General features: G+C 33.7%; 2 protein-coding genes across 4 annotated transcripts; both read right to left on the reverse strand.

Moving 5' to 3' along the window:
- Nucleotides 1–427: 427 nt before the first annotated feature.
- Nucleotides 428–17433, reverse strand: LOC122527285 (protocadherin-like wing polarity protein stan). Its single transcript, XM_043651311.1, has 18 exons — nucleotides 16654–17433; nucleotides 12146–12259; nucleotides 5841–6127; nucleotides 5627–5719; nucleotides 4898–5005; nucleotides 4724–4825; nucleotides 4527–4652; nucleotides 4029–4223; nucleotides 3808–3895; nucleotides 3170–3279; nucleotides 2924–3070; nucleotides 2672–2786; nucleotides 2471–2540; nucleotides 2282–2392; nucleotides 2016–2189; nucleotides 1440–1783; nucleotides 849–1120; nucleotides 428–526 (listed from the first exon to the last, which is right to left on the reverse strand). The coding sequence occupies exons 2-18, from the start codon at nucleotides 12210–12212 to the stop codon at nucleotides 437–439; spliced, it is 2499 nt and encodes an 832-aa protein (XP_043507246.1). The 5' UTR covers nucleotides 12213–12259; nucleotides 16654–17433; the 3' UTR covers nucleotides 428–436.
- An 844-nt stretch (nucleotides 17434–18277) lies between these two features.
- Nucleotides 18278–26449, reverse strand: LOC122527287 (inactive ubiquitin carboxyl-terminal hydrolase MINDY-4B). 3 transcript variants are annotated; one of them, XM_043651317.1, is made up of 11 exons: nucleotides 22326–22576; nucleotides 21587–21636; nucleotides 21423–21508; nucleotides 20867–21084; nucleotides 20225–20447; nucleotides 20005–20070; nucleotides 19854–19924; nucleotides 19558–19708; nucleotides 19291–19490; nucleotides 18781–18933; nucleotides 18278–18505 (listed from the first exon to the last, which is right to left on the reverse strand). In XM_043651317.1, the coding sequence occupies exons 2-11, from the start codon at nucleotides 21612–21614 to the stop codon at nucleotides 18460–18462; spliced, it is 1242 nt and encodes a 413-aa protein (XP_043507252.1). In that variant the 5' UTR covers nucleotides 21615–21636; nucleotides 22326–22576; the 3' UTR covers nucleotides 18278–18459. The 3 variants fall into 3 exon arrangements, with proteins under 3 accessions (XP_043507252.1, XP_043507250.1, XP_043507251.1); XM_043651315.1 differs by lacking the exons at nucleotides 21587–21636; nucleotides 22326–22576 and adding an exon at nucleotides 26219–26449; XM_043651316.1 differs by lacking the exon at nucleotides 22326–22576 and having other exon boundaries at nucleotides 21587–21715.
- Between the last annotated feature and the right edge of the window lie 1257 nt (nucleotides 26450–27706).

Raw genomic sequence — 27706 nt, forward strand, 5'->3', positions numbered from 1 at the left:
TCACACCATCCTACTGACACAGTTCTCCGTACGAAACGGAATTTTCTCTTTTCCTTCACGTGTCCATTAATCAAAATTAATTTTAATTTATTCAGCAAGCTTCCTGTGTCAGTCTCACTTAAGTTAAATGTAAATCAAAGATAATAATAACACGTTATAAAATCTTTACACCTTTTTAAATAAAACAACTGTAGCTAAAGAACAGAATATTATCGTTTAATGCAGATCGCCTGCAACTACTATGTTGTATAGTTCACTATACACTTCGTATATACATTTTATTTAAATTCATTCAGTATCTGGCAATGTTATTACGCGTTTTAACAGTGTCTATTCATAAAGAAAGTTATTTATCGAAGTGGTCTACCGATAATTTTTTGACTCTTTTGACGATAGACGATAGAGTAATTGAACCCATTTCTCAGTCTTCGTGTGATTAAAAATACACAGTGAGATTAAGTCGTTCGTTCCCGATCTGATTGTTTCTGGACATTGTCTCTGCTGTCACCTCTACGCTATCCACTGTCTAAAAAGAACGGAGAAAATATTCATATATAATAATTCAATACGATAATATAATAATATTTATATACAATCTCGATTTAAAGAAATCAGCGTGTGTAAAAATTTCTGATTTATAATATAAAAACTTCTTTTAGAACACTAGATGTAGGTGTCAATTGTCCTTTTATTTCATTCTATCACTTTTCTTTTATCCTTTTGCAATCCAGATGTTCTTGTAACAAATCGTAAACTAATTGTATTCTACATATCATGTTAAAATTAAATATATATCGCATTGATATTAATGTTGGTATTGATATTTGCTATTAGAAAAGATACGATACCCTATCGTCATCATCCCAGGACAATTTCTTCACTCTTTGCGAAACAGAGCAAGCAGGCCACGCAGGTACCAAGGAATCCGGAAGATCTCCGGAATAATTGGAAGATTTGGAAGAGTCGGCGTTCAAGTTAGTTTTTAAGCTTAAGTCGTTCATGTTCTGGACCAAACCGCCGATATTGGGGATGTTGGACGTTGCCGATAATCCTGGAGGATTCGGAGCTGGAGCCACCTTGTGCCTTGCGTAAATCGGCACTTGCCTAGCTGATGTTACGCCTAATTTACAGAAAATAAGCAATAATTGTATGGAAATGAAAATTTACACAGCAATTCTAGAAAGAAACGGATTGAAAATAAGCTAACCAGATGATCCGATATAATCTTCAATCCTATGAAAATAATTCAAAGAGAGGAAAGAAAACTTCAAGTTAAAAACGATCAAGCTACGAACTGATTTAAAGATTTTCAATTGAATCAAGTAAATTGGATAAATTTGAAGATTTAGCGAACATGAAAATTTAAAATAATCGAATATCATTGAAAATAAGAATTTTAGATTATAAGAAATTGAACATCAAGTAACTCTTTAAGTTACTTTTAATAGTAGCGCCGTAGTTCCTCGCTGCGAAAACTGGATTTTCAACGTCGTTGCTGTCATTTTTGATTCCACGTGCTTCGCCATTGTTACCGTCGTCTACGATTTCCTGATCAACGTGATCATCATCCTCTAGATCGTCTCCAGCGTCGGCCTCTTCGTCGTTTTCATCGATGCTACGCGTATTCTCGATCCGAGTTCCTCTTCGAGGTATCTCCAAAGCATCCTGGAGCATATTAGCCCCGAGTACTTGAGGAGTTGGACTCAGAGCAGAGGGAACTGGCGATTTTTCTCTGTAACCAGTCCCTACCGAGCTTACCGAGCCACTGGTCTTTGGCCTTTTACTGTAACATGTTGTGAGAATTTAAAAATTCAGCATCACGCGTGACACGTAGAATATACATACGTGCATATGTTTACATATAAAAATATAAAAATAAAGTTAATACTCTATTTATCGACCAGTTTCTCAATTTTTTAATTAGAAATTCTACAGACCAACGAAAGAAATATTTAATAATAAGTTTTAGAAGAACATCACGTGTGGGAATTATTCAAGTGATGAATTTCACGTACTTCTTGTATATGTACAAAATTAAAACGAGTATTATAACACCAAGGAGACCCAGAACAGCGCCGAAAACAGCAACCAGGAGAACGCTGCTGCCCAACCAGGCAGGCGCGGCTCTCGCAGCAATCGGCAAGGAGCCACTATTTGGTATATGCACGATCACTGGGATCATACTGGACCTTTAATAGAAAAAAATCTTGTCTCCACTTTGATAAACGATATAATTCACAATCATTTGAATTCTTTTTTTTTTTTTTTTTTTGTCACAAACCTGGGGGGACGACCAGAATCAGAGGCCACGGCCACTAATCTGGCCAAAGAACCATTAATAGTTGCTGCTGATCTAAGGATTAATTCTCCACTGTCACGTATTTCGAATGACCTGTTTATTATGTATTATGTTTATTATCGTTTGCAGCGTCGAAACACATTTTGCTTTTCATTTGATTATCGTATATACCTTGCGTCTGGACCTCGGAGAGACAGACTGACTTTGTCGTTTCTGTCGCCATCAGCAGCTTCCAATTTTCCTAAGGATAGTATAACAATGACAAAGTAAAAAATATAAGAACATAGACAACGATAAAGTATAAATAAAGAATAAATAACAATAGATTGTTCCTATTGCTACGTTATTAATTTATTACGAATGTTAACTCACCGACAATGGATCCCTCTCTCAATGTCGCAGCGTGAAATTCATACCTGGGGTGACGAAATCTCGGTTCCCATTCGTTTACATCCTCGACAGATACATTGACACGGGAAGTGTCGTTCTGTAAATTTAAACATTGTGAAATATTTAATAACAAAGTTAAAAGTAAAAACTGCAGATAATAAATATTCTATTTTCATCGAACTGGATTAAAAATCGAATTCTGCTTTGGTGGCTGAATCATTAGAAGAAACGTACATGATGGCCGTCCGTAACACGAACCAAAAAGCTATGTTGAACCCTCCTCTCGTAATCAAGAGTGCCCTTCAAGATCAATTCGCCGGAATTGGTGATGGAGAACCTCTCCAAGTCCTCAATCGCACCCACGAGCCAGAATCTTAAATTCTAAAAACAGATTAAAAAAAAAAAAAAGAAGAAGAAGAAAACGATTTATATTTACGAAAGAGCGATTAACGTTGCGCCCTGTCTCTGATTCTGACTTACTGAATCTATTTTATTCACTCCTGTCGTTAATAAAACGCTTCCTGGAGGGGTATTTTCTGGAATGCTAGTCTGATGATCCCTTCGTATGAATTTTACTGGCAATCTCCCACCTAATTCACATTATTTCCAATTAATGTTTTCATTTTGTCAGTCTATGGCGAGTCTCGCGATCGTTTTTTGAAACTCTTAGCTTTTGAAATTCTCCAGAGTCGAATATTTCGAATCTTGTAGATCGAATATTGGACATCTAGGATTTTTCTAGCATTGGAATGCCAGTAATCTAAGATCTCCAGCAATCCTTTGAAATTTTCCAGAATCGAATTAAATCCAGTGTTGGAATCTTTTGAAATCGCAGAGTTTTGAAAATTTCTATCAACGATGGTATAACCGGAAAAGAAATGATTTTACGTTAAAAAAATACTTCAAGTCGAGATTTTTAATTAATTAAACCCGCGTGTAAGCAAATATTTGAAGTTGATCCTCTCGAAAACGAAACTCTGTGTAAAAAACGTATATTGTATTTTACCAATCGTTGCATTTATCAACCCATTGATTTTATCACACGAAAATATCACACTGCGTGATGCAAGGTAGCTAGAGAATCATTAGAGAATAATATAAATTTAGAAATTGTTTACCAGCAGTGGGCTCTACAATCCAATCCTCCTCTCGAGAGACGACTATAGTAGAAAGGGCATATTTGTCTGGATTGTCTATCTGCGTAGCCTGTAATTGAATAAAAATAACAATGTTAATAAAAGATATTAATAAAAAAAACTAATAAATACATAATAATTTACAAATTTACATTTACAGTAGATATTTATATCAATTAATTTCTATTGTCACGTATGCTTGCCTTGACCACAATCGTTGCTGGAGACAGGAGTTCATGCTCGTACAATGGTCGTGTCATGGCGACCTCAGCTGTTTCCGGATTCAGTGTGAGGAATGGTAGAATTCCTCCTTGAATTGTATACTGAACCGGAGCATTGATCCCTACATCTTGATCCATCGCTTTTATTGGCGCAGGATCTACTTTCAGTATCCTTCTCTGAAAGAACAAATTCATATTGTTCCTTTAACCATTTGTATCTGTATACCAAGGCTCAATCCTTTCCACTTCTAAGAAGAAATGATTTCTTTTTACTGATTATTAATCATAGAAACATAACTTTTGATGGTTTTGATAAAGAAAACACGATGTATCTAAATCTGAGACCAGTTTTGTAAATTATTGCAGGTACTTATATTTAGTTTCGTTTAATTTAATTAATTCCTCAACAATCCAACATTGTTAATTAATAATTCACAAAAATACAATACACCGAATTATCAAAAAGATGCTCGATTATACCGTTCTAATGCTCCGGGGAATGAGAATTTTGTACTGGTCACTTTGGAAGGCAGGATTTTGATCATCCGCGTCGATTACATTAACAAAGAGGGTCGTGGTCGTCGATTTAGGCGGGTTGCCTTGATCCTGTGAACATAAAATGATTTTTGGAAACAAATTGATCTCGAAGAACGCACGAAGAACGTTATTTTACTCACCTGTGCGCGAATGTCGACAGAGAAATTGGCAAGAGTCTCATAATCGAGTGGTTTCCTTAAAACTAGAGTGCCTTCCAAAGCATTCACGAACACGAAGTAATCCTACGAAAATTCATCGGCATTGTTTCTCTTTCATATAAAACAAGAGCGAAGGGAGAAAGTAAAAGATATTACCGAATGCGGCCCAGGCAAAACGGCATACTGTACAGTAGAAAATGGTCCCGGTTGGTCAGCATCCACAGCTCTGACACCTTGAAGAACCCTTGTGCCAACTACCGTGACCTAAATTTTAAAAGCGATCGTCAACAAGAAAAAAATAATCTTAAAGTATAAAGGAAAAATTTTTGCACTGTAATAAATGTCTTTTAATATATATATATAATTATATATTTTATTTTTTATTAAAAATATTAAATTTATAAATATAATTTAATCAATTTTATATAAATTACATAAAATTTTAATTTATTTAAAAAAAAACAAACATACATATACACATATATACAAAATATAATTATGGTTAAATTATTAATTAAATTAATATTTTATATATAATTAATTAAAATTAAATATCGCGCAACGTAAAATCACGTGAAAATACTTTTCCTTTAACGTTAAGTTAATTTTTCTCAGTCGTAGCGAATATTGAGAAAAGTCCTTTTTACAAGTCGATTAATCTTAAATTAATTTACAAGTCAACACAAAATTGAAATATAACGTCAAATGTTATGCAATCAGCGATCAAGTACTAACATGCAAAAGACACACTGTAACTATGCATCAAAGTATATTAACTGTTATAAATTATATTAAACCAGTGATATATAAAATATATTGATATATACATATGCAAAGAAACTAAGGAAATCTCCGTGCGTTAACCAAATCGAATTTATTTCTCACCTCAGAGATATTTAGAACGTAAGGCGCATTTACAAACTGTGGTGCATTGTCATTGGCATCAGTCACGCGAATATTGACCGGTATCACGAAACCCTGCAACAAAAGCAAGCGATCAGAACGACGCTTTCATGAAACTTTCCTTGAAACTTTAAGTGTATACGACTGTATAATATACATATGTAATATACATAATTATGTATGTCGATGCACGTACAGGATCCAGTGTATGTTTCCGCTCGCAAATTACGTTTACATAAACGCTGGCAGGCCCGTCGATGCCTTCTTTGTCCAGCGGTCTGACGAGTGTTAGATTCTTGGAATAGGCTGAGAAAATCACTGGGCTATCGTGCTCCTGGAGCCTGAGTTCAATGTCACCCTGTGGTCCAGGATCACCCAGTACCCCAAGCACTCCCACGGTGTCACCGACTGGTAAATCCTCGCTGACGAAGAGGTGTGCAGCGGTGGCACCGTTCTCCAGGAAACATCTCGCATCACGGATCACTGCAATGAAATAAATACCGTGTTATCAATTCGACTGTAACATTAGATCGTTGTGCAGCGAAAATTAACCTTTGTACAGATAAATTTTGTACTGGAACTGAATTTAAGATTAATTGCATTGAAGAACGTTAAGAGACGAAATTGCATTACGATGCTTTCTGGGAAAACACATATGGGAAAACGAGATTTATCAAACAATTTTGTTTGTTCAATTGTCATTTGACAGCGAATTTCTATGTAAATTTATGTTTTCCAAAAACACATGTAAATTTATATTTTCTGAAAATACAATTAAGAAAATGAAATTTAGAAAAGAAAATTGTTTCGTGCACCAAGTATTACGGAAAACACTATATTTTGAATATATATAATATAATTCGAATACAATTGTAATATATAATATATAATATATAATATGTAATATATAATATATTGAATATGATTTGTACACTTCTTTTCATATCACGCGCATTCTGTGTAACCTTGCACGTTTAAGTTTTTTTATAAATGCATAAAAATTATGCAATATATTGAATCTCTCTATTTTTTATATTGTGATATCTCATACGTTCGTCTATATGTGCCTGTTTTAATAATTTCGAACAAAGGGTTCGAAGATGCTAACAGGAAGTGGCTTCGCATATTGAAAGCTAATATTTCTTCAGCTGAAGAACGATCATGTTCCTTCGATCCATATACTGGTATTGTGTGGTTTTTGGGTTTCCGGGTTTTTTAAAGAAGCAACAACATTTTTCGCCAGTTCAACTTATCAAACAGTGAGTTGATACAGGTAAAAATTTCAAGTTCAACAGAATGGCGAGGAAATTAAAATAAGATCATTTATTTTATACGTTGAAAAATTTGAATATCGCAAAATTATAAGAATCTTCAATCTTTTCTACATGTTCAAATTGCTGAACTTATGTTACAGGCTATATCCTGAAGCTTGGAATTTCATTTTTAGCTAGCTCGTGCCGTTCTCGCAATTAAATGTAAAGAAATCCACGGAAGAGAACATGTAGCAGTGTTAATTTCTCCGCGTTTGTCGAAAGGAAACGAATAATTTATTATAGTGGCCTCTTCGAAGGTAAAAAAAAAAAGAAAAAAACGATCAAGATAACCGTTCGTAATAAGATCGAGTCAGTGTAAAGCGATCATTGCCTCTAATTCGTCGTGCATCGAAGCCTCTCTTGCCCGTTATTTTTCTAACTTGCTTAACTGTACTGTTTCTCTGATGGACGGGCAAAAGGATACGAGTCGAACTGTGATCGATACAAGCGATCATTTCTAAAACGGGAGAAGTGTTTCTAAATTGAATGCTACGTGCTAATTTGTAAGACCAGTGGGACGAGACGCGTATTATCAACTTTCACGTCCAAAATCTAACACTTTAAATACAGCAACTTATTGTTGTTAATGGAATCGCTATTAAGAATAATTCCATTGTTAATAAAAAGTGAGCATTAAATGGGATTATCTTTCGTCTTTAGACTCTGTAGCGTGAATTGAAACGATTGACTAAAAAATCGTCAGACTTCTAGTTTAAATGCTTTGCCGCAAAGTTAATAATTCTATCTGACAATAATATTTAGCAAACCAGTTAATATTTAATATCATTAAATATTATAATATTTATAGTTCTAATAATAATAATATCAACTCTTTTAACAAAGATGTAACTAACATAACAACCAAAATTCCTAAATCAATTCTCCGAAAACGACCAAAAAAATTGTGACACCCCCCCGTTACACAAAATATCACGATCCATTCTTGATATATAAAATAAAAAACTTTTTTTATAAAAAAAAAAAAAAAAATACATCTTATAAAAATAAAACGCAAAATTATACACACAGTTACGTTGCTTCATTCTAATTATAAAAATTCAAACATCTATGAAACGTACACTGTTTTGTTCCCAATCAAAGCACCATAACGGGCCATAGTAGAAACCTACATTTCGATGGTCAACTCGGCATGTGTGATCGTCTACATTTACAAATTAGTTGCACAGATGAAAAAGCGAATTAACACATTGTAATAAGTGGAAATATACGTGCGCGCGTGTGTGTGTGTGCGTGTGAGAAATGTGTGTACATAGAAGTTATTTAACAGGAGCGCGTGCACGAGGAGTTAGAAGTGTGCGCTCCCTTGGAGCGAAGTTCCGGCTGCTGCCAGCTCACGGCGTATCGACGATGCAACGTTCCGGCGTTGCCTTTCGTAATCTTTTTCCCTTTTCAGTCAGAGAACTTTTCCAGAAGAAAATCTCATTGTATTGCTTCTGACTCGATGGAGGAAGTTCTTCTATCTTAACTTTATCTTAAAACCGTCCATTAAAAGTTAATTGTTAACACAATTGTTTACTGACACGCGAAATAAAGTAAATCCGCGCGAAATAAAGTACAGTTTGTACAATAAAATTCTGCGTGAGGAAACGCACGTCTTGGTTTAATGTTTCTTTCTCTCTCTCTTTTTTTTTTTTCTTTTCTGCGAAGTCTCGTGAAATTGCGGATTCTTGGAAAGGATCCAGGTGCGATAAATTGGAAATCAATTTCATCGACACGTGCCAATGATCAGGCTAATAAAGCGTGGCGAATTATCTTACGATGCGACTGTTACACGCCAGGGAAGAAAAACAGAGGGATAAGTGCGAGTTCGCACGATTAGGCGAAGGGAAACGAAGTAAAACGTTCGTTTAAGCGTTGTCTCGACAAGCTTCCTGGCTGTTGTGATAACTCCACTCTACGCTAACTAATTATCATGCAAATGAGAGACAATAATTCCACGACGGGACGAATCAACCTTCTTTACAAGCCACTGGTAAGAATATATTGTAAACTTGTACGAGACTGTAACTAACAATAAGAAAGAGACACGTGTGTTACCGTTAACTGCATACGCAATTGCACGACAAGATAAAGGCCGCTTATGGCAGAAATAAACGACGATTTATGCGAAGAAATTAATTAACTGTTAATCTTAACTAATTCTGGTGAACTACTAGAATTTAAATTTACTTCGCAGTTACTTTGATAAAAGGAAATCTCCTTTGAACGTGTTATCGTTTTTTAATCTATTCGCATCCTGCTGGCCTGTTGTATTTAACAATTTACATTTATATTTGACCTGATTCAATGTTTTATTATATATTTGTTGCATATTTGAACTGATTCAATAGTGCAGTTATTATTGCTTAATCATTCGTGTAATTTTTTAGTTTGTAATACTTATATTCGGAGGAGGATATTTTATATTTTAAAAACATTAATCATACTATTTTTTTTAATGTTCTAATATTTAATAGTGTAATATTTTAGTACTTTAATAGTTATACTTTAATATTATCCACTCCACCCCAATATTTTCATTAGCAGTCTATTTTATAATAATACAATACATTAACGGAGAATATTAGTATTTTAATCGGATAAAATTATGAACGATCAGTTAAGTTATACTATTTTTTTTAACATTCTAATATTCAATAGTGTAATAATTTAGTACTTTAACAGTTTGATACTTTAATATTTGTATTATCCACTCCACTCCAATATTTTCATTAGCAGCCTACTTTATAATAATACAGTACATTAACGGAGAATATTAGTATTTTAATCGGATAAAATTATGAACGATCAGTTATACTATTTTTTGTAATATTCTAATATTTAATAGTGTAATATTTTAGTACTTTAATATTTGTATTATCCTCTCCACTCCAATATTTTCATTGGCAGTCTACTTTATAATAATACAATACATTAACGGAGAATATTAATATTTAAATCAAATAAAATTATTAGAACGATCTGTTAAGTTATAGACGATCAATTGTATAAACTTTAATGAATCTTTCAGTCCCAACGTGTTGGTCCGCACTTTGAGTCGCAACGCAGATCGGGCAATTTATTAAAAATAAGATCTAGTTACTGTTATCATTATTAAAACCCTACGTATCACTGTTCAATCTTCAAGTGTTCTCTTCGATTTTAATTGAACGTGGCTATTCTGCTCGGCAAAAAGCGAATCGAATTAAAAGCAGTTGAGAGCGCAACGAAACGGAGTTTGGAAAGTATCACTGGCTCTCTTTTATTACGGCCTAATTACCATGCGCGCAAAATGGCCGGCAATTTCTACGAGTGTCCAGCAACCGGGAAGAGAAACGGAGACACGAAAACCGGGATATCTCGATTTTCGCAATGCAACGACTTTCTAAGTTATCCGATCCTTGTCCACGGCTGGACATGTCGCCGAGAATCGCCCAAGGGAAACGAAACGGACTAACGCCTGGTGCTGGCGAACGACGTAACGTCGTTTACGATTTCACATTGGTGACATTTTCCCGTTCGAGCGAAGAAAAATTTCTGTTTTTAACAGAGGAAACATTCGATACGTTTAAGTTGATTTCGTCACTGGAAATTTGCAATTCGTAGAATTCTCTCTCTCTATATATATATATACACATATGTAATGTAATAGGGAAATTGTATGTTTTACACAGATTTCGTCATTAGAAACCAGCGATTGACTAAATTTATACTTCTAGCATAGAAATATGACTGTTCACTTCAAGTTGATTTTCTAATTTTTGTTTTTACTATTGTTATTATTGTTACGGATTTTTTTACACTTTTCTTTTGTTTATAAGAAATTGAGCCTATTTACTTTAAAAAATGCTTCAGTTAATAAATATTATAGTAATCAGCACGATTTGAAAACTTGCTGCGACTGATTATAAGCTATCATTTGGTATCAAATTTAATTTCAAAGTTAAGAGGGACCGGATATGGATGAAAAGACTTTTCATTTTTTGATCATTCTTGCATAATACAATTGCGAACAAGAGAAATTTCGAAATCGACATAATTATACGTGTATAGATAAAATTTTGATTATTCATATTTATATATAATATAATTCCAATATTTTTCTAACATTTAATATTTTTATTCTAACATTTCTCTAATAATCGTCTATTCAACAATCTTTGATTTTTCTAACATTTCTTTTAACTTTTAATATTTATAATTCGTACAATTCTCTATATATGTATACACATATGTAATGTAATAGAGAAATTGTATGTTTTATACAGATTTCGTCATTAGAAACCAGCGATTGACTAAATTTATACTTCTAGCATAGAAATATAACTGTTCACTTCAAGTCGATTTTCTAATTTTTGTTTTTACTATTATTATTGTCGTTACGGGTTTTTTACACGTTTTTTTTTTGTTTATAAAAAATGGAGCCTATTTATTTTATATATTTATAAGAAATGTTTCAGTTAATAAATATTATAATAATCAGCACGATTTGAAAATTTGCTGTGACTGATTACAAGCTATCATTTGGTATCAAATTTAATTTCAAAGTTAAGAGGGACCGGATATGGATGAAAAGACTTTTCATTTTTTGATCATTCTTGCATAATACAATTGCGAACAAGAGAAATTTCGAAATCGACATAATTATACGTGTATAGATAAAATTTTGATTATTCATATTTATATATAATATAATTCCAATATTTTTCTAACATTTAATATTTTTTTACTCTAACATTTCTCTAATAATCGTCTATTCAACAATCTTTGACTTTTCTATTCATTTCTTTTTAACATTTAATATTTTTATTCTAACATTCGTCTATTCCAACATTTATCTATTCATTTGTTAATTATTAATTCTGTGCTTGCAATAGTTATGGTCTATCTATTTACTATTTGCAGCGTTCATTTGCACCAAGCAGTTGTAACATTTACTGTTGCCCAAAACTTGAAAAAGGAAAGACCGACATTCGCGTATTCGTCGAGTGCAAAAGGTTTGTTACCGCAATTTCTGCGTTGCTTCGACAGTTCGCACGCGATCAACCGTGTGATGAAACGGAAGACGAATGGCGATTAAGGTCGCGACCAAAATGGGAAGAGGAAGAAGGGGGACAGCGAGCGAATTTACGGAGCAGAAAGGGGAGGGAAGCAGCTGGCGTGAGAAGAAACTCGGAAGAAAACCCACATTGTCCGGCGTGTAAATGCAACGTGCAACAGAGGACAGGCAGGATCTTCAGAACGTTGTGTCTCATGGCGATCCAAGGACATCCTTCACCGATCCAGGCAACGGCCGATGCATCTGCAAATTGACGCGAAATTTCTATGATTACATTACTATGCTTATTTAGACGTTGCAGAAATGAATGTAAGGAACAGCTTGAAAGTTATAGACTGAAGAATCATGCGAAAATTTTGCTGCTTGAACGAACGATGTCGCAATGTGAAAATGTATATATAATTAGGAATGCAGGACACAGGTAATATTGAAAACTCTTTGAAAAGTTTCGCAACTCGTAATAATAATAACAATGATCAATAATATCTATTAAATGTTAAATGACAAATATTAAAGTTTAAATAACAATTCAGTAATAATAATTATTATTTATGTCCAAAAGTTTCCGAGATTCGTGACATTAATTTAATAATGATAACAAATAAGTGTAAATAATTTGCATAATAGTTGTTTAATAGAATTGTAACAGAATGTAGAATGTAATATATTATAATATATTATAACAGAATGTAGAATATAATAGTTATTTAATAGAATTATAACAGAATATAGAATATAATAATAGTTATTTAATAGAATTATAACAGAATGTAGAATATAATATATCATAATATATTATAACAGACTATAATAATAGAATTATATTAAATTTTTTCGGCAATTTTAAGCACCCAAATAAATTGAAATCCTGACAACGTACATTATTTATTTATTCATTCAGCTTGCTACAAATTTTACACTTCAATTTTATTTAAAACTATACTTTGATTTTATATAAACTATTTGATTTCACACTTTAATCCGAACGTTAATCAAGATTTGTTTTTCGCAAATGGCGTGACTATGGACAGACTCTCATAAACGAAAAGGGGGCGCAAACATTTGATCGATGTCTGAATCCCTGAGTGAAAGGGGCGAGAAGAATAAAATAAAATGGAATAAAAATGAAAAAAAAGGAAGAAACGATCGATGCATTCGCAACAGGGGAAACATAACGCGTGGTTAGAAAGCATGCGAAGAAACTGCTTTATTACGTGAACCTAGATACGTGGAACAACATTAACATGGCGAGTGGGGTTGGCGAGAGCGATAGTTTGCCGATCCTCCGTGTTCGGTACCCAAAGAAGGGCAAAGTGAATCGAATCGCGGAGGTAAAAGTAGGCTCGCTGATTGCAAAAAGTTCACGGCAGCTTGAGAATTGCGATTACCACTTCCTACCGACTCAGCATTTTTTTTTCTCTCTCCCTCTCTCCGTTTCGTTCCGCCTTATTTCGGCGCCTTATTCCTCTCTTCACGGAACCACGTTTTGAAACGAATAACAATTAAACAGGAAGTCGAACGCGTTGCAAGGAAATTTATGTAATTGGCAATGGAGGATAATTAAACACTCTTGCGAGGAAGAAAGTTGAATGAGACACAATACGTTGGACGAGAGAAAGATTTTCAGTTTACGTTTGTACGAGTGATTCTTTTTTTTTTTTTTTTTAAATGGAATTCGAAGGCTTGGCAGAATTTTAGTAAAGGGCGAGAGTGAAAATCAAAAAGGAAATTCTTTACTTTAACGTACGTTCTGCGCGGTTGTTAATTTATTTGAGTTTGAATATTATGTCCCTCTCAGAACATTCAAAGTTTCTGTTAATTATAGAGGCCTAAGTATATATTTTTTTAATATCAGAACTATCATTAATATGTGAAATTAAAGTGCAAAAGGAAATAGCAAAGAGTTTGTAATACGATAATTTAGATATTTCCGGGAAAATTAGAATTATTCAAATCTCTGGATAGTCCATTCGACTTGAAATAAAAAGATTTGTCATCACCATCCCCCATAATATAGTATAATTTTAGAGATATCAGTTGAAATAGTCAAGAAATTGAAGCTTGTTATTTGAGAAAAATGATAGTCATCGACAAGGAGCAATTACTAAAGTCGATTGTACGTATAATTATAAATTACGTATAAAATTGAAAGCCTAGTCATCAATTGTGTACAACCTAAAGAAACTAAATATTTTTGCACGAAATACTATCTACAAAATTGCCAATCTATCTAAAAGTTTATCTACGCTACACCAATTCTTCGCTGATAATTTCTAATTCCAGAATCATCAATTAGAACGTTCAAGGAATTGAAATAAATACTGATTATAGTGATCACGGCTAGCCGGGGGTAAATCGGTTCAAGTCGGCAATCACGTTTCCTGTCGGTTGAAACGGAGCGGTAAAAGCGATTGCATTTTATTTATTAATAATATTTCGACTGTTTTTTTTATTAATAAAATTATTTAAATAATACTTATAACATTATTATTATATATTTATAATATATATAGCGTCCTATATATAGAAATATTATAAATAAAATATTATTTACAATAATGTTATAAATATATTATAATATTATTATTATATAATATTTCTATAGTATAGTACAGTATAGCGTACGATATATAGAAATATTATACGTAAAATATTATTTATAATCCTGTTATAAATATATTATAATATTATTATTATATAATATTTCTATAGTATAGTACAGTATAGTGTACGATATATAGAAATATTATACATAAAATATTATTTATAATAATGTTATAAATATATTATATTATTATTACATAATATTTCTATAGTATAGTACAATATAGCGTACGATACATAGAAATATTATAAATAAAATATTATTTATAATAATGTTATAAATAAATTATAATATTATTTAATAAATATATTATAATAATATTTTCTATAGTATAGTACAGTATAGTACAATATAGTACAGTATAGGACAGTGTAGTACAGTATAGTACAGTAGAGTATAGTATAGTACAGTATAGCGTACGATATATAGAAATATTATAAATAAAATATTATTTATAATAATGTTATAAATATATTATAATAATATTTTCTATAGTATAGTACAGTATAGTACAGTATAGTATAGTATAGTAATAATATTTTCTATAGTATAGTACAGTATAGCGTACGATATATAGAAATATTATAAATAAAATATTATTTACAATAATGTTATAAATATATTATAATATTATTATTATATAATATTTCTATAGTATAGTACAGTATAGCGTACGATATATAGAAATATTATAAATAAAATATTATTTACAATAATGTTATAAATATATTATAATATTATTATTATATAATATTTCTATAGTATAGTACAGTATAGCGTACGATATATAGAAATATTATAAATAAAAAATATTATTTATTATTGTATAATATTTCCATAGTATAGTATAGCACAGTGTACTATACTATAGTACTGCTTGAGAGAGTAGGAGAGGCGGAAACAATCCTCGAAACCGAAAGAAAAATGGATCCGTCGTAGGGTTAAATGATTTATACGGCATACACGAGCCGGATACGACGGTTATGTGGGCCACTCTGTACTCCTCAAATTCACCGACCGTAACCTGAAACGCACTGCCACGGGCAACCGGCGTAAAGTCCTCCCTCCTGCTCGCGATTCGCGATGCCACCGATTCGATGTTGGAACAGCTCAAGGAACACAGCTCGATGAATCACTATACGTTGTTGTTCTGTCCCTGATTCTGAATACTCTCCGTGCCACCGGCCACTTTCACGATCGAAAGTACGGAAAGTACGTATCGATTTTTTTTCTTTGGGACAAACGGAGCAAATGGAACATTTGTATAATTAGGGTGGCCGTCCTCTACTTGTTCTAACGTTAAAACGAAGAGAGAATACGAGAGAACTCGTGAGGATAGAAAAGCTTTTAAATTATCGACAATTGTAGAAATTATTTGTAAAAATAAAGAGAAATATTTTGTTTGTAAAATTAAATTGTAAGAATTAAAGGAAGTAGCATTTTCTTTTTTAACGAAGTTAAATTGTCAGATTAAATTAGCGAATTATTGGATTGTTAGAACTTTGGTAAACAAGCGATCTTCGAATTTTTATGTTCCAATCCTACTCTCACTTTAGAAAACGAAAGGAATATACAATAGTCGTCAGAAGATGTTCCAATGATGTCACGTGACTTTCAACGCTTAATAATCGTCGAAAGAATGAATTATAACGTTTCAATGTGATATATTTTAGATATATTTGTCAATTAACTTCACACTCTTCGATCAAAATGGTTTTGTACCACTATATCGAGACCGAGAGGAGAGATTTTATTTTAAAATTAATAATTCTTCTGCCGTGAAAAATGCATAGTATCACGAGTAAACTGTTTTAATGAAACGCACGATGCTTTTAAGAAGCTACGCGTAATTAAGCATCTTTGTTTGAAAAAGGAAATGGCATTCCGTCGATCTGTAATAAATAATCTTACCCCCCCCCCTCCTCCCCCCATTTAATTAGTCTAGCTTTGTATTGGAAACAATCGAGCAGTTAGTCTAACTTTCGAGCTGCTTCATCATCCACACCCTCTGCACAAAGCTCCATCCACTCACCACAAAAATCCTATTAGACGATCAGACAATCAGCAGCGGCACTATTTCACTCTTCACCACTCAAGCTTCCAGTCTCGTCTCGCTTGTTTCGCTTGTATCAACGACCGGCAGCGAACATTCCTCTCAAATCATCGTCGTTGTTCATCACTAACTTGTTCACTTTGTTCGTACTATTGACGTCGCGACATCATTCAGTTCGACTTTTCGTTCGATCGAATCGATTCATCGCGAACAGGGACACACGTCGCGGTCCTTATTCTTCGACCGATTATTGCAATACAGCTTATATATATATCGTAATGGCGTGTGAATGTTTAAAGAAAATTCAAACTGCGCGCCACGCGCGAGAAACACACCGTGATAAACATCGATGGGGATGATCCTCGAGTTCTCTCAATCCTGTTTTCCTCCCTTTTCACGTTTCACGAACTACAAGTTTGATTTTAACATGTTCTTCTTAGACACGTTACGTTAGCTTTTACGTTTCTCTTTTTATTATTTTTAATCTTTCTGAATATTGTGCGTTACTTTTTAAATTGGCCTCCGCTCGGTTTCAATATTTCTGTAGATACAATATCTACGTATTTTTACTGCGTTAACGTTAATTCTCACGTTTAAAGAGCCATAAATTCAGCTCTGGTCATTTCTGTCGATAAGCTACTGACTCGTTTCAACGCCAGCGTTAATACTAACGAAGAATAGTTTGAAACTAGCACCTGTCCGCTGTTTTCGACCGGCAGAACTCGCTACTACGAAACACGGACGAGCAAAGAGACGCGGTAGACCGGCACTCGGGAAGTCGGTTCACCATTGTTAGGAAGGGGGGAATCGACGACCAACCGAGCGCCTTCCTGGCCCTGCTTCGAACAGGTGTTTACTTTCGTTGGCAGGAAATTCGACGACTACGTGTCCGCCACTGTGCAATAAAACCGCTCCTTCTTTTTTCTTCCTTTCTCGCTCTCGTGATAGCCGAAAATCCCGTGTCTGGGAAAACGATTCGAATGGTTATGGGGGCCTAACAACAGGCCGTTATTCCTCCAATTCTACGCAAGTATAGTGTACACTTTTAATTGCTGAAATGTTTCTTTGGAAGGGACAATTGTGTCTGGCTTGGTTTCAGTGTGTTTGTTTAATATGGGAGTTATTGTGACTGCCATTGTCTGGTGAAAGGAGAAAAAGAGATTACCCTTTAAAAGTTGAATAAAATAACTGTTAGCTACTAGAGTTTATTATCCGTAAATTTAAAGGAACACGAATATTTTAAATGTTTCAGTTGATTTTAATTGGTTAAAAGTGAATTAGTTGATTAAAGGGCGAATTCGATGTATGAATTCGTTCGTTGTTACTTATATCTGAATTCGAACCATCAAATTTTTAGCGAGTGAAAAGAATGCTTGTAAAAATTGTGAAAAGATAAAAGTAAAGTAGTTGGTTAGAATGGTGTTAGCTGTATGTAAGATTTTACAGAGAGGAATTTATCGCTAGGTGATTGAGAAGGCGTTGAGCTTCACGCGATCGCGTGTTGGGGAACGTTTGTTCAATGCACGAAACGTCGATATCTGTTTCATGGAATTTTTGAGTAATATCGTAGGGGCATCATCTTATTTGAAACAGAAATAAAATGTACAAGAACCATGGAAATAATCTCTTTCCTCTCGAAGCACAGAAACTTTTACAATGACAATGTAAACTATATACGTACATACGATCTGCTACGATCTAAACAGAGAACATGGAACGTTCTGCTAACATAATCTAAATTTACAGAGACGCACAGTGATCGATTGATTGATTATAGAGACACAATCACATTAAGGGTGTTCCGTTCCATTGTATGCAAGCATCTTGCCATCTGTAAAAAGGAATAATTTAAATGGTCAATTATCTATTCTATTAATATTTAGTGGCACTATTTTTATATATATACTGATTATATATATTTAAAACATATACTAACAACAAGTGTTTTTTTTATTAACAGTAAATTTCTTACTTATGTGCATTTCAAAATTTCAAATCTCGCCATTAAGAGATACAACGAGGTTTTCAAAAACTTTCGCACAACGCTGCAACATTCACCGAAATTTTCGTGAGTATAACGACCTAAAAGCAATAGTAATTACTCACTTGGAGCGAATGAGTTTCTCCAAGGGAGTCGCAGCAATGTCCATGCATTCTTTGCTCGGGCCCTCGAACTCTGAATCATTTCCGGAATTCGACCTGGTGTCCACGGTTAAAATAGCATGGCTGCCGCCGCACGTGAAGTATTGGATCTCGAAACTTGTGAAGACAAATGATGAAGAAAGGTGAAGGAAATTATGTAATGCAATTAATGGACGGCGAGTTTTCAAGCTTATAAAATGTATAAAATAACATTTTCATTATATTTAAATTTCATTTGTTCAATTGTAATCGTAAACTTGTATTCAATAAATATATTTGTTTCTTGTAAAAATCATTTACATTTATTTCTCCTGTTAAAATATTTTAATAGAGAATTATATTATCTTGTATTGCGTTATAAAAGAATATACCAAATATGTTAAAATTACATTATTATTGAATTTCAAGTTACTACCGTCGCAATGATTGTATGAACAAATTTTTCAAACAAAAAGGGAACAACGAATGGCATACCGTCGTTCAGCATGATAATTTCGAAGTAATTCGCGGTTGATATTGAACAGAACACCGTGATGACCATGGCAGAGTGTAACCCAAATCGGCAAATTCGGAGTTTTCAAACGGGAACCTGGCTGCTTGCTCAGTTGTCCATCACCCTCGTGCACCAGAAAGCCTACTTCACTCCTCGCAAGGACACCCCATTGCGGCACAGCCTTGACATTCGGGCACAGGAAAGTGAAAGATCAAGCTTGGAGAAGGAAAATAAAGGGAATTACTCACGTATGTGTTTTCATCCCCCACATGCAGCACTCCATTGTGCAGGTGAGGTGAAGCGCGACCGGTTAACGAGAGAATTACGACGTTTATGGGGCCTTCCTCTGGACAACCGCTTAATATCGAACCCTTTGGATCTTCTAGATCAGCTTGCACTCTGCACAGACAATATTTTATTGGTAATTTTACAGATTTATGTTACCTCGTGGAAAATCAACGATAATGTAATATAATGTAATATAATAGACAGTTTGTCTTAAATAATGATAAATAATAAATGTTATAAATATATAAGAGTTTACTTGGAAATTCCTCTAGAAAGTACAGCGCTGTACAACAATAGCGTGGCACCAGGGCCGCCCTCGTCCTGAAACTAGAATAATCAAATGAAATATTTATATTATAAAGAATGAAGACTTCATTAATACTGGAACATTTATTATCTAAGCTTACCAAGTATAAATATCTCTTAATAAATATTTCCAAGTCCTCCAGAGAATCGAACTCGAACAAATGCAACTGTAGACAAAGAATTTTTTAAAATGTACGAACCAAATGTAAGTAATGGTTGTGGCACTTATTTCATTACAATTCAATTACAAAGGATTACAGCACACAGAGAATTTTCATTTTTTCCATTTTTATCTGCCTTTTATCGAGGCATTATACGCACGGTTTCTGTAAGACCATCTTGAAAGTATTGCACGCTATGCTGCACATAGGATGTTTCTTGAGGCAAAACTACCACAGCTCTCGGTTTCGCGTTTCCTGTAGCACTCTGATTTGGCGAGTAACCGGCACTTTGCACGACGAATCCACCGGCGCAACGCCAAACGATCTCTGCTATCGTCGATGTCAAAACGTCGATCTGTCTGTCATACAACGGCTTCAACAGACTAATTTGAACAGAGATAAAATTATTGGAAACATTCTTCATTCAGAAATCTGGAAGTAATTACAAAGAGACAAATATAGGAAAAAGAAATTTTTCTGTGCAAACTTGGAACAAAAAAACGAAGAACTTGAGAAAGAGTCCGAGAAGTCGAGAGATATAAGAAAAATGTTCAACAGCTTTTCCAAGAAGCAAAAATATAAGTGACTGATAAATAATGAGATCGTCTTTACGGAAAAACTATAGCGAAAGAAAAACTCAGAAACCTGGTGAATTTAAAGTCAAATTGACGTGCAATTCCAAGAACAAAAAGAACATTTTTGTCACTTGAAAGAATGATCAAGTTGGAAATATCATTTCGGGCAGTGGAGCGTTTTAAAACTTGGAATTTTTTGGTGTACGTACACGTTGAACAGGTTTTACCTTTCTGGATTGGCATGAGCGTCTTGTCTGTTACACTTAAACAGGAAATGCTTGAGCATTATAGCTTGCACAGCGGTGACGAGGCCCCTGGTCGTGTTTCTCGGTGCTCGTAATCCAAATGCCAAGCTTTGCCCGTAAGGTCGTAGGGTGAATCCGGTTCTTGCCCATTCTTGTCTCGGTGGACTAGCGCTGCTTCCGAAAACCAACTTTCTCAGAGCCTAAAGTATACATGGAGAAACAAATATTACAAAACGAGAATACGACAAAATTATCGAGAAACATTAATCAGATGAGGATATAGCCTTTTCCTAAAACAGGCTCTCTGACCAAGTCTCAGGTTCTCAAATGCAAATTCCTAAAATTATTAAATTAATAACTAATTACGTTTAAACGTGTTTCAATGCAATCAATTAATCTATTACATTTAATCTTGTTTCCTCAAATTAATAAAATTTAGAGAAATTAATTAAATTTAAAGAACTTGTGAAAAAGTCGTTTAGAGTATCTTGAGAAACTTCTCCTCTGTTTCAATTAATAGTTTCGATCGACAAATTACCATGCAAGTCTCCTCATCGATAGGTTTCCCCCCAATCACAACCGTCTTGGCCAACGTCCTGGTATTTCTCGGATAAATGATCTTCTCTGCAACAGAAAATACACAAAACATCATCCTCGTCGATTCTTTCTCCCTCATTCACAATAATCATTCGAGTTCTCCACCTGGGTACAGTTCGTCAGGCTCTCCCATCAGAGCCGCACACCTGGCTGATCTAGCAGACAGCAACATTTTCCTTAAACTTCAATCGAACACATCAACGAATCACGCACGAATCATCTACGAGGTGCACAATAAAAGAAACTCTACACGATATAGCAAAGAAAAATTGATTCCAATAATAAGTAGAAGATAAAATTGTATGGAGCGAAAGAACTTGACCGCTAGAACTACCAATGACTGAAATAAAATTTTATATATACCAAGAATTGTAAGGGAAATCAAAATAAAAAATATATATATGTATGTATATATGTATATCAAAATGCAACTGACATCATTCTTCCAGGTCGAGTTTTATTTTATTTTACGACTACACCGACTAACAATCCAACGATTTGTTCAATGCACGTGCAGAAAGAAACTTCGCCCTGCATACTTCACCAAGAATCGTTGAAACACGCAACAACAGCAAACGCAGTTTGCAAAGCCGTGTATCTGAAACTTTAACAGCGTAGAGAAATATCTGTCGTCCGAGAGATCTTTATATATAGAGTGTTGTGATAATTGTACGAAGAATTATAAACTGGTCATTACTGTGGTAGTTCTAGCTCGTCAGGTAGCGAAACGGGTGAAAGGCAAACTTGTGGCGATTGTCACCCGAATGCACAGTGGCACAGCCGGCGCACCAAGCAATCGAATATCAATTGGGATTCGTGCCGAATTCCAGGTCCCTTTATATACCGCCGATCCGAGCCCGATATCGCGACGAGTCCGTGAAACTTTTCGCCGCACGAAACGCGTCAATTCGGACGTCCAAAGACACTTTGCTCGCCAGGATAGACGATAGACATGCCCCAATAACGTCTGCCTGTCGCTCTGTCATGTGCACCATGTGTCACGGGCCACGCGAGCAACTCAATCGTGTGTTCCAACAATAAGATGAAGCTCGTGGCTCGAGGCACGTGTACCGGAAGTGCAGCTTCGATATCAGATCGTGGTGCTTGAGAAATATGAATCGGTGTTGACGTGGACATTAGCACGAGTACGGTTGAATAGTGTGTACGAGATAATAGGCTAAAACAGTTGCATTTCTTCATCTCTTCGATTTACAAGTATGTGAAATTTCCCGTGGGAAATTATAAACTGATCGTTTTGAATTTATTTTTGGTAGTTCCAGCGTTACTCGATAGTAGATAGAATTTTTTTATTTGCGCTTCGAAACATGCACAGCGAAACTCGACAATTTCTGTTGAGTCTGTGAATGTCAGAATTATGAGCTCTTCAGATGTAATTGGTATTGACATAGACGACATTTTGTGCAAGGATAAGTTAGAATCTTTTGTTTAGATTTATATCTCGCAGACGTCATTAATACGATTGCAATTGAACAATCGGGGATTTACATTAAATTTCATAGCATTTGCTGGTTAAAATGTGCAGTTAAAATTGGGTACTATACGCCGGACTATATGTTAAATTTGATAGCAAATCTGATAGAGTTTACCATGAAATTAGAGCCACTAACAAGAGTAAATACAATTGATGCAATTATTCGAACCACTGGATGTACTAAAGCTAGCTTCCGCAATCTTGTATCTAGAGCGGACGAAAATTGAAAAACCGACAGAATGATACCGTCTCGTCAAACAACGCAAAATAATCGTACATTATCGAACGCGTTCCTCTTTTTATTTCGCTGCTTTCCTTTTTACACCGTGTACGTCATGTACATGCATATTACGAATCGTTTTGCGTGACACGCAAACTTCAAAAAAAGAAAAAAAATTGTACGTGCAAGTCGAATTCTTTTCAACTCATTTCCTGCTACTAGGTTGTATTTCGTTCCCCAATAATAATTTCGGTGCCTGTCTGCGATCTTCGTTACTCGAAACATCATTTTCTTCGAGCAAATGGATTTTCTAACTTTGAACTGCGCTCACACGTCGGTACACACGTGTGTGAACTTTTCTTTCAACTTGATGAAGCAAGCTACGAAGTTAGATAATTCTAATTTAGGTAAGAATAATTAAAACTACGACTTGATTGATTAGCTGAGCTGTACATGTGCATCTGTCTGCAAACTTTCCTCATGTGTTAATACTGATAGCAGATATTTCAAACGCAATCACACGAACTTCAGTTTTATAATTATACTGTATTGTACAATATTTTATAATATTATAATATTTTACTGTGTGGTACAATATTTTATAATATAGTAATATTTCACTGTGTTGTACAATATTTTATAATATTGTAATATTTTACTGTGTTGTACAATATTTTATAATATTGTAATATTTTACTGTGTTGTATAATATTTTATAATATTATAATATTTTACTATATTGTACAATATTTTATTTACATTATAATATTTTACTATATTGTACAATATTTTATAACATTATAATATTTTACTGTGTTGTACAATATTTTATAATATTATATTTTACTGTATTGTACAATATTTTATAATATTATAATATTTTACTATATTGTATAATGTTTTATAATATTTTAATATTATATACATGTATAATATATAGACAATATATGTATAATAAATTATACACATATGTATATAATATCTAACACATATAATCTATTGTATATAATAATAAAACAATATTTACATAATATATGTACAATAAACAATTGTATTATTCAATGTATGTTATACACATTGCATATACACACATATATACATATAACAAAATACTTTCAAAAATATGAATTTGCATAAAAATTTACACTCCTGTCTTGTAATATTCTTCACGATATTTCTAAACATGTATTAGCATATGGTTCTTCGTCTCACAGATTAAGGAATGACGGGAAGGCTGTTCTTTGGCATGTGTACTACATCTCGAAACATACTTTCCAGAATCGCGTGCTCGCGTGTAATCGAGTCTATCGAATTACGAATTCGCGTCGGAAACAGGCATCTGCATTTGTCGATTACGCCAACCGATATAATGCAGTTTAATTTCCTTCCCCCGCGATCCATCGATCTAATTCGTCGGCTAACACTTGACGATTCTTGGCGAACAATCGACGAATCTGGCTCGCTGATGGTGAAATTTAATTCATTCGTTGTCAAGCTTCTCGGTGTTCTGCAACGTTCCCTTCTTTCCCTCTCCTTCTTCTCTTCAAGCTGTGTTTCTGGTTTTTGATTTTTTTGGAATAGTAGAACCTCGATTGTCAAAATTGATCGAGTAGACAACAGTTCCGCTAATGCTATAAATTTATCGTTCTTCGATCCTTTAATACTTTCACATTTTGTTTCAATTGGTAATAGTAAAGTACACAGTATTGTAATGTCACTTTGGATGTAATATCGTGGAAAGATGTTGTTAAAAAGATTACTTGCGCAGTGGTGCATATAAGATGTTGTTTCTACTCGAGACTCGAATTTATTAGTTATCAGTTATCACACTGAGAAAAAAGAAATGAAGAATTGCTAATAATATACACAGTGTTAGAATTCTACTAAACGGTAGCATCAGTTGCAATGAACGATTAGAACATTTCTGTGATTTTCTTACGTAAGTTTATATTTGGAAATGTTCTGGAAATTACTGGCGTTTGGAAAACATTGTAATAGTTTTGTTCTAAAAAATTTCTTGTTTTGAAATTGATAGTTCGATGAGAAATGTATATTGAATCATATATAAATAAATGCTTTAATTGCATTCTGAAGAAGTTGCACACGATCAAAGTTAGATTTGAAGAACGATACTATATCAATCTTAATAAAAGGGAATAAATAATGTATGAATTACATACGAAATGTCCAATTGTCGAATTAATTTTTATAGAATGTCTGAATAATGGATATATTTCCTGTCTCTACTTTCAGAAACTTAATTTCTGATCAAATAAAGTATGACACGTTTATAAGAAATTTGTATTTTTTTAAGAGTACAATTTTCAGTAAAATCAATTGTTTCATTCTGTCGTATTCTTTGGATCATTCTCGATCCCATCGTGTTTTATTTTATTCTCAACAAATTTCTTAAATATGGAAAAACCGCTGTTCGTGCACATGATTTCCCGTTTTTTCTATACATCAAGGTTTCTTTAAAAATCCTTGTGCTCGTTAAACGAAAAGTGGTATAAAAATTGGAAAATCGTAACAAGTTTAAGTGTTGAATAATGAGATTAAGATTGTGTTCGATTACACAGGCGTGCAATTATGAAAGTTTGCGGACGATGATACATGGTTCCATCGTTAATCGATCAAGTCGGTGAAACTGGATTTCAAAACTGTCAAAACTGTTGAGTAATAACGAACCAAAAACGAACATTGAAAACGTGACAAATTAAACGTACGGATAATCTACAGCAATCTATCAACTTCCTTCGTTTCTCAACAATTACAATATAATCATTACATTAACGGCATAAGACGATACAAAATTTATAATGTAACAAATGTGTCATTATAGCAAACAATTTTGTTTCAATCTAATTTACATTCGCAAAACAACAACCTAGTAAATAAAATAATATATTACACCAAAGACGTAATAGCAGTTTAAGATAATTCGAAGCAAGCTTGAACTAAAATGAAAAATTTGAAAATGATTTGAACACCTTGTTGCAAGGCCGACACATTCGTTTCGCTGTACCTTTCTGCCGAAGGTACGCAGGTTTCTCCGACCGCATTTCCGTGCAGTGTTTCTTGCCACGCACCGTCGCTGAGGACGACGTGGACGTCGAACACGAGTTGGTATTCTCCTCGACTTCTTCCACTTCCTCCATATTTTCTACTCCCCTTCGAAACTCACTCGCGAGTCTTGAAAGAAACAAGAACAACTTTGCTTCAAATTTGCTACAGACACTTCAACATTGATCTATTCTTGAACATACGTACAATTGCAGTTCACATAAATATACGTGAAATATGAGAAATATTGAAATACGTCAAGTATCAAGAGTATGAAACTTAATTATAATTCACTAAACGGTCGAACTAGTTCATTTTTACAGGCGAACATGTCTTTGAGGATACTGAGCTGATTACAACCGAGGGCGAACAATTTTGTGGCCCGTTTCTCCCGTTTGATCTACGCGAAATCGATCGATATCTTCTTGTTTGTCGTGCGTTAACGAGATTGTTTTTTTAACAAGTGAAAGAAGCAGTCAAGTGCTCGTTGCTGCATCGAGCTACCTAGACTGACAGGAGTTAATAATTCCGGTTGCTTTTGGCCGAGTCGGTTCATCGCGCCGCGCACGAGCTTACCATCCCACCAGGCTATCGGATACGTACGTTATATGCATAACGGCGGGCCATGAACTCGAGAATTCGAAGGCTCGTTTGGCCTAACGCCTCCGTTCAAGTATTGAGGAACGAGGAGATCCGTGATCCGCTGCCTGAAAAGGTGTTTCGTGCGTCAGACTGATGTTTCACGCTAGAACTATCGAGTCGATAGTATCGACGACCCGAGATGTCAGAGAGTACATAACGAGAGTATATAAGAAAAAGTTATTTATCCATTATCCACATAGTATTATATCATACATAATATATTGTTAACCTACTAAGGATCAAGCATCCTTGCCTTCAATTTCTTTAAATTTCGTAGAATTCGCAGAATCTAAGTAAGTTAATATTAAAGCAAATACTTCATAATGCAAATAGTGAAAGATAATATTTAATAATAATTTTAACTGATTAAATAAATATATAATATATATATAATAAATTATAATATATAATATAAATAAATATATAATAAAATAAATATAATAAATATATAATAAATTATAATATATAATACATATAATAAATATATAATAAGTTATAATATATAATATATATAATAAATATATAATAAGTTATAATATATAATATATATAATAAATATATAATAAATTATAATATATAATATATATAATAAATATATAATAAATTAATTGAATAAAATAGTGGCTAATGAAATATTACGCAATTAATATATTGTATTTAATACTTATACTTATTGTGAATAATATTGTTTCATTTTGGCTATAATGACATACCAATTATACGTGTTTATTTGTTGAAACATAACGAAAAATTAATTTATTACCGTGGTAATGTAATGACTCGCACAGATAAAAAAGGCAAATATGGA

Source organism: Frieseomelitta varia, unplaced genomic scaffold (assembly GCF_011392965.1).
Source record: "Frieseomelitta varia isolate USP_RPSP 00005682 unplaced genomic scaffold, Fvar_1.2 scaffold_214, whole genome shotgun sequence".
NCBI classification, from domain to species: domain Eukaryota; kingdom Metazoa; phylum Arthropoda; class Insecta; order Hymenoptera; family Apidae; genus Frieseomelitta; species Frieseomelitta varia.

Coding starts and splice junctions, on each gene's coding strand:
- LOC122527285 (XM_043651311.1), bottom strand. CDS start 12,212: ATGAGACACAACGTTCTGAAGATCCTGCCTGTCCTCTGTTGCACGTTG. Junction 2,787..2,923: donor GTGTTACGGACGGCCATCAT/GTACGTTTCTTC, acceptor TTAAATTTACAG/AACGACACTTCCCGTGTCAA. Junction 2,190..2,281: donor GATTCTGGTCGTCCCCCCAG/GTTTGTGACAAA, acceptor TTTCTATTAAAG/GTCCAGTATGATCCCAGTGA.
- LOC122527287 (XM_043651315.1), bottom strand. CDS start 26,351: ATGGAGGAAGTGGAAGAAGTCGAGGAGAATACCAACTCGTGTTCGACG. Junction 21,085..21,422: donor TCGATGAGGAGACTTGCATG/GTAATTTGTCGA, acceptor TGTATACTTTAG/GCTCTGAGAAAGTTGGTTTT. Junction 18,506..18,780: donor GAGAAACTCATTCGCTCCAA/GTGAGTAATTAC, acceptor TCCTTTTTACAG/ATGGCAAGATGCTTGCATAC.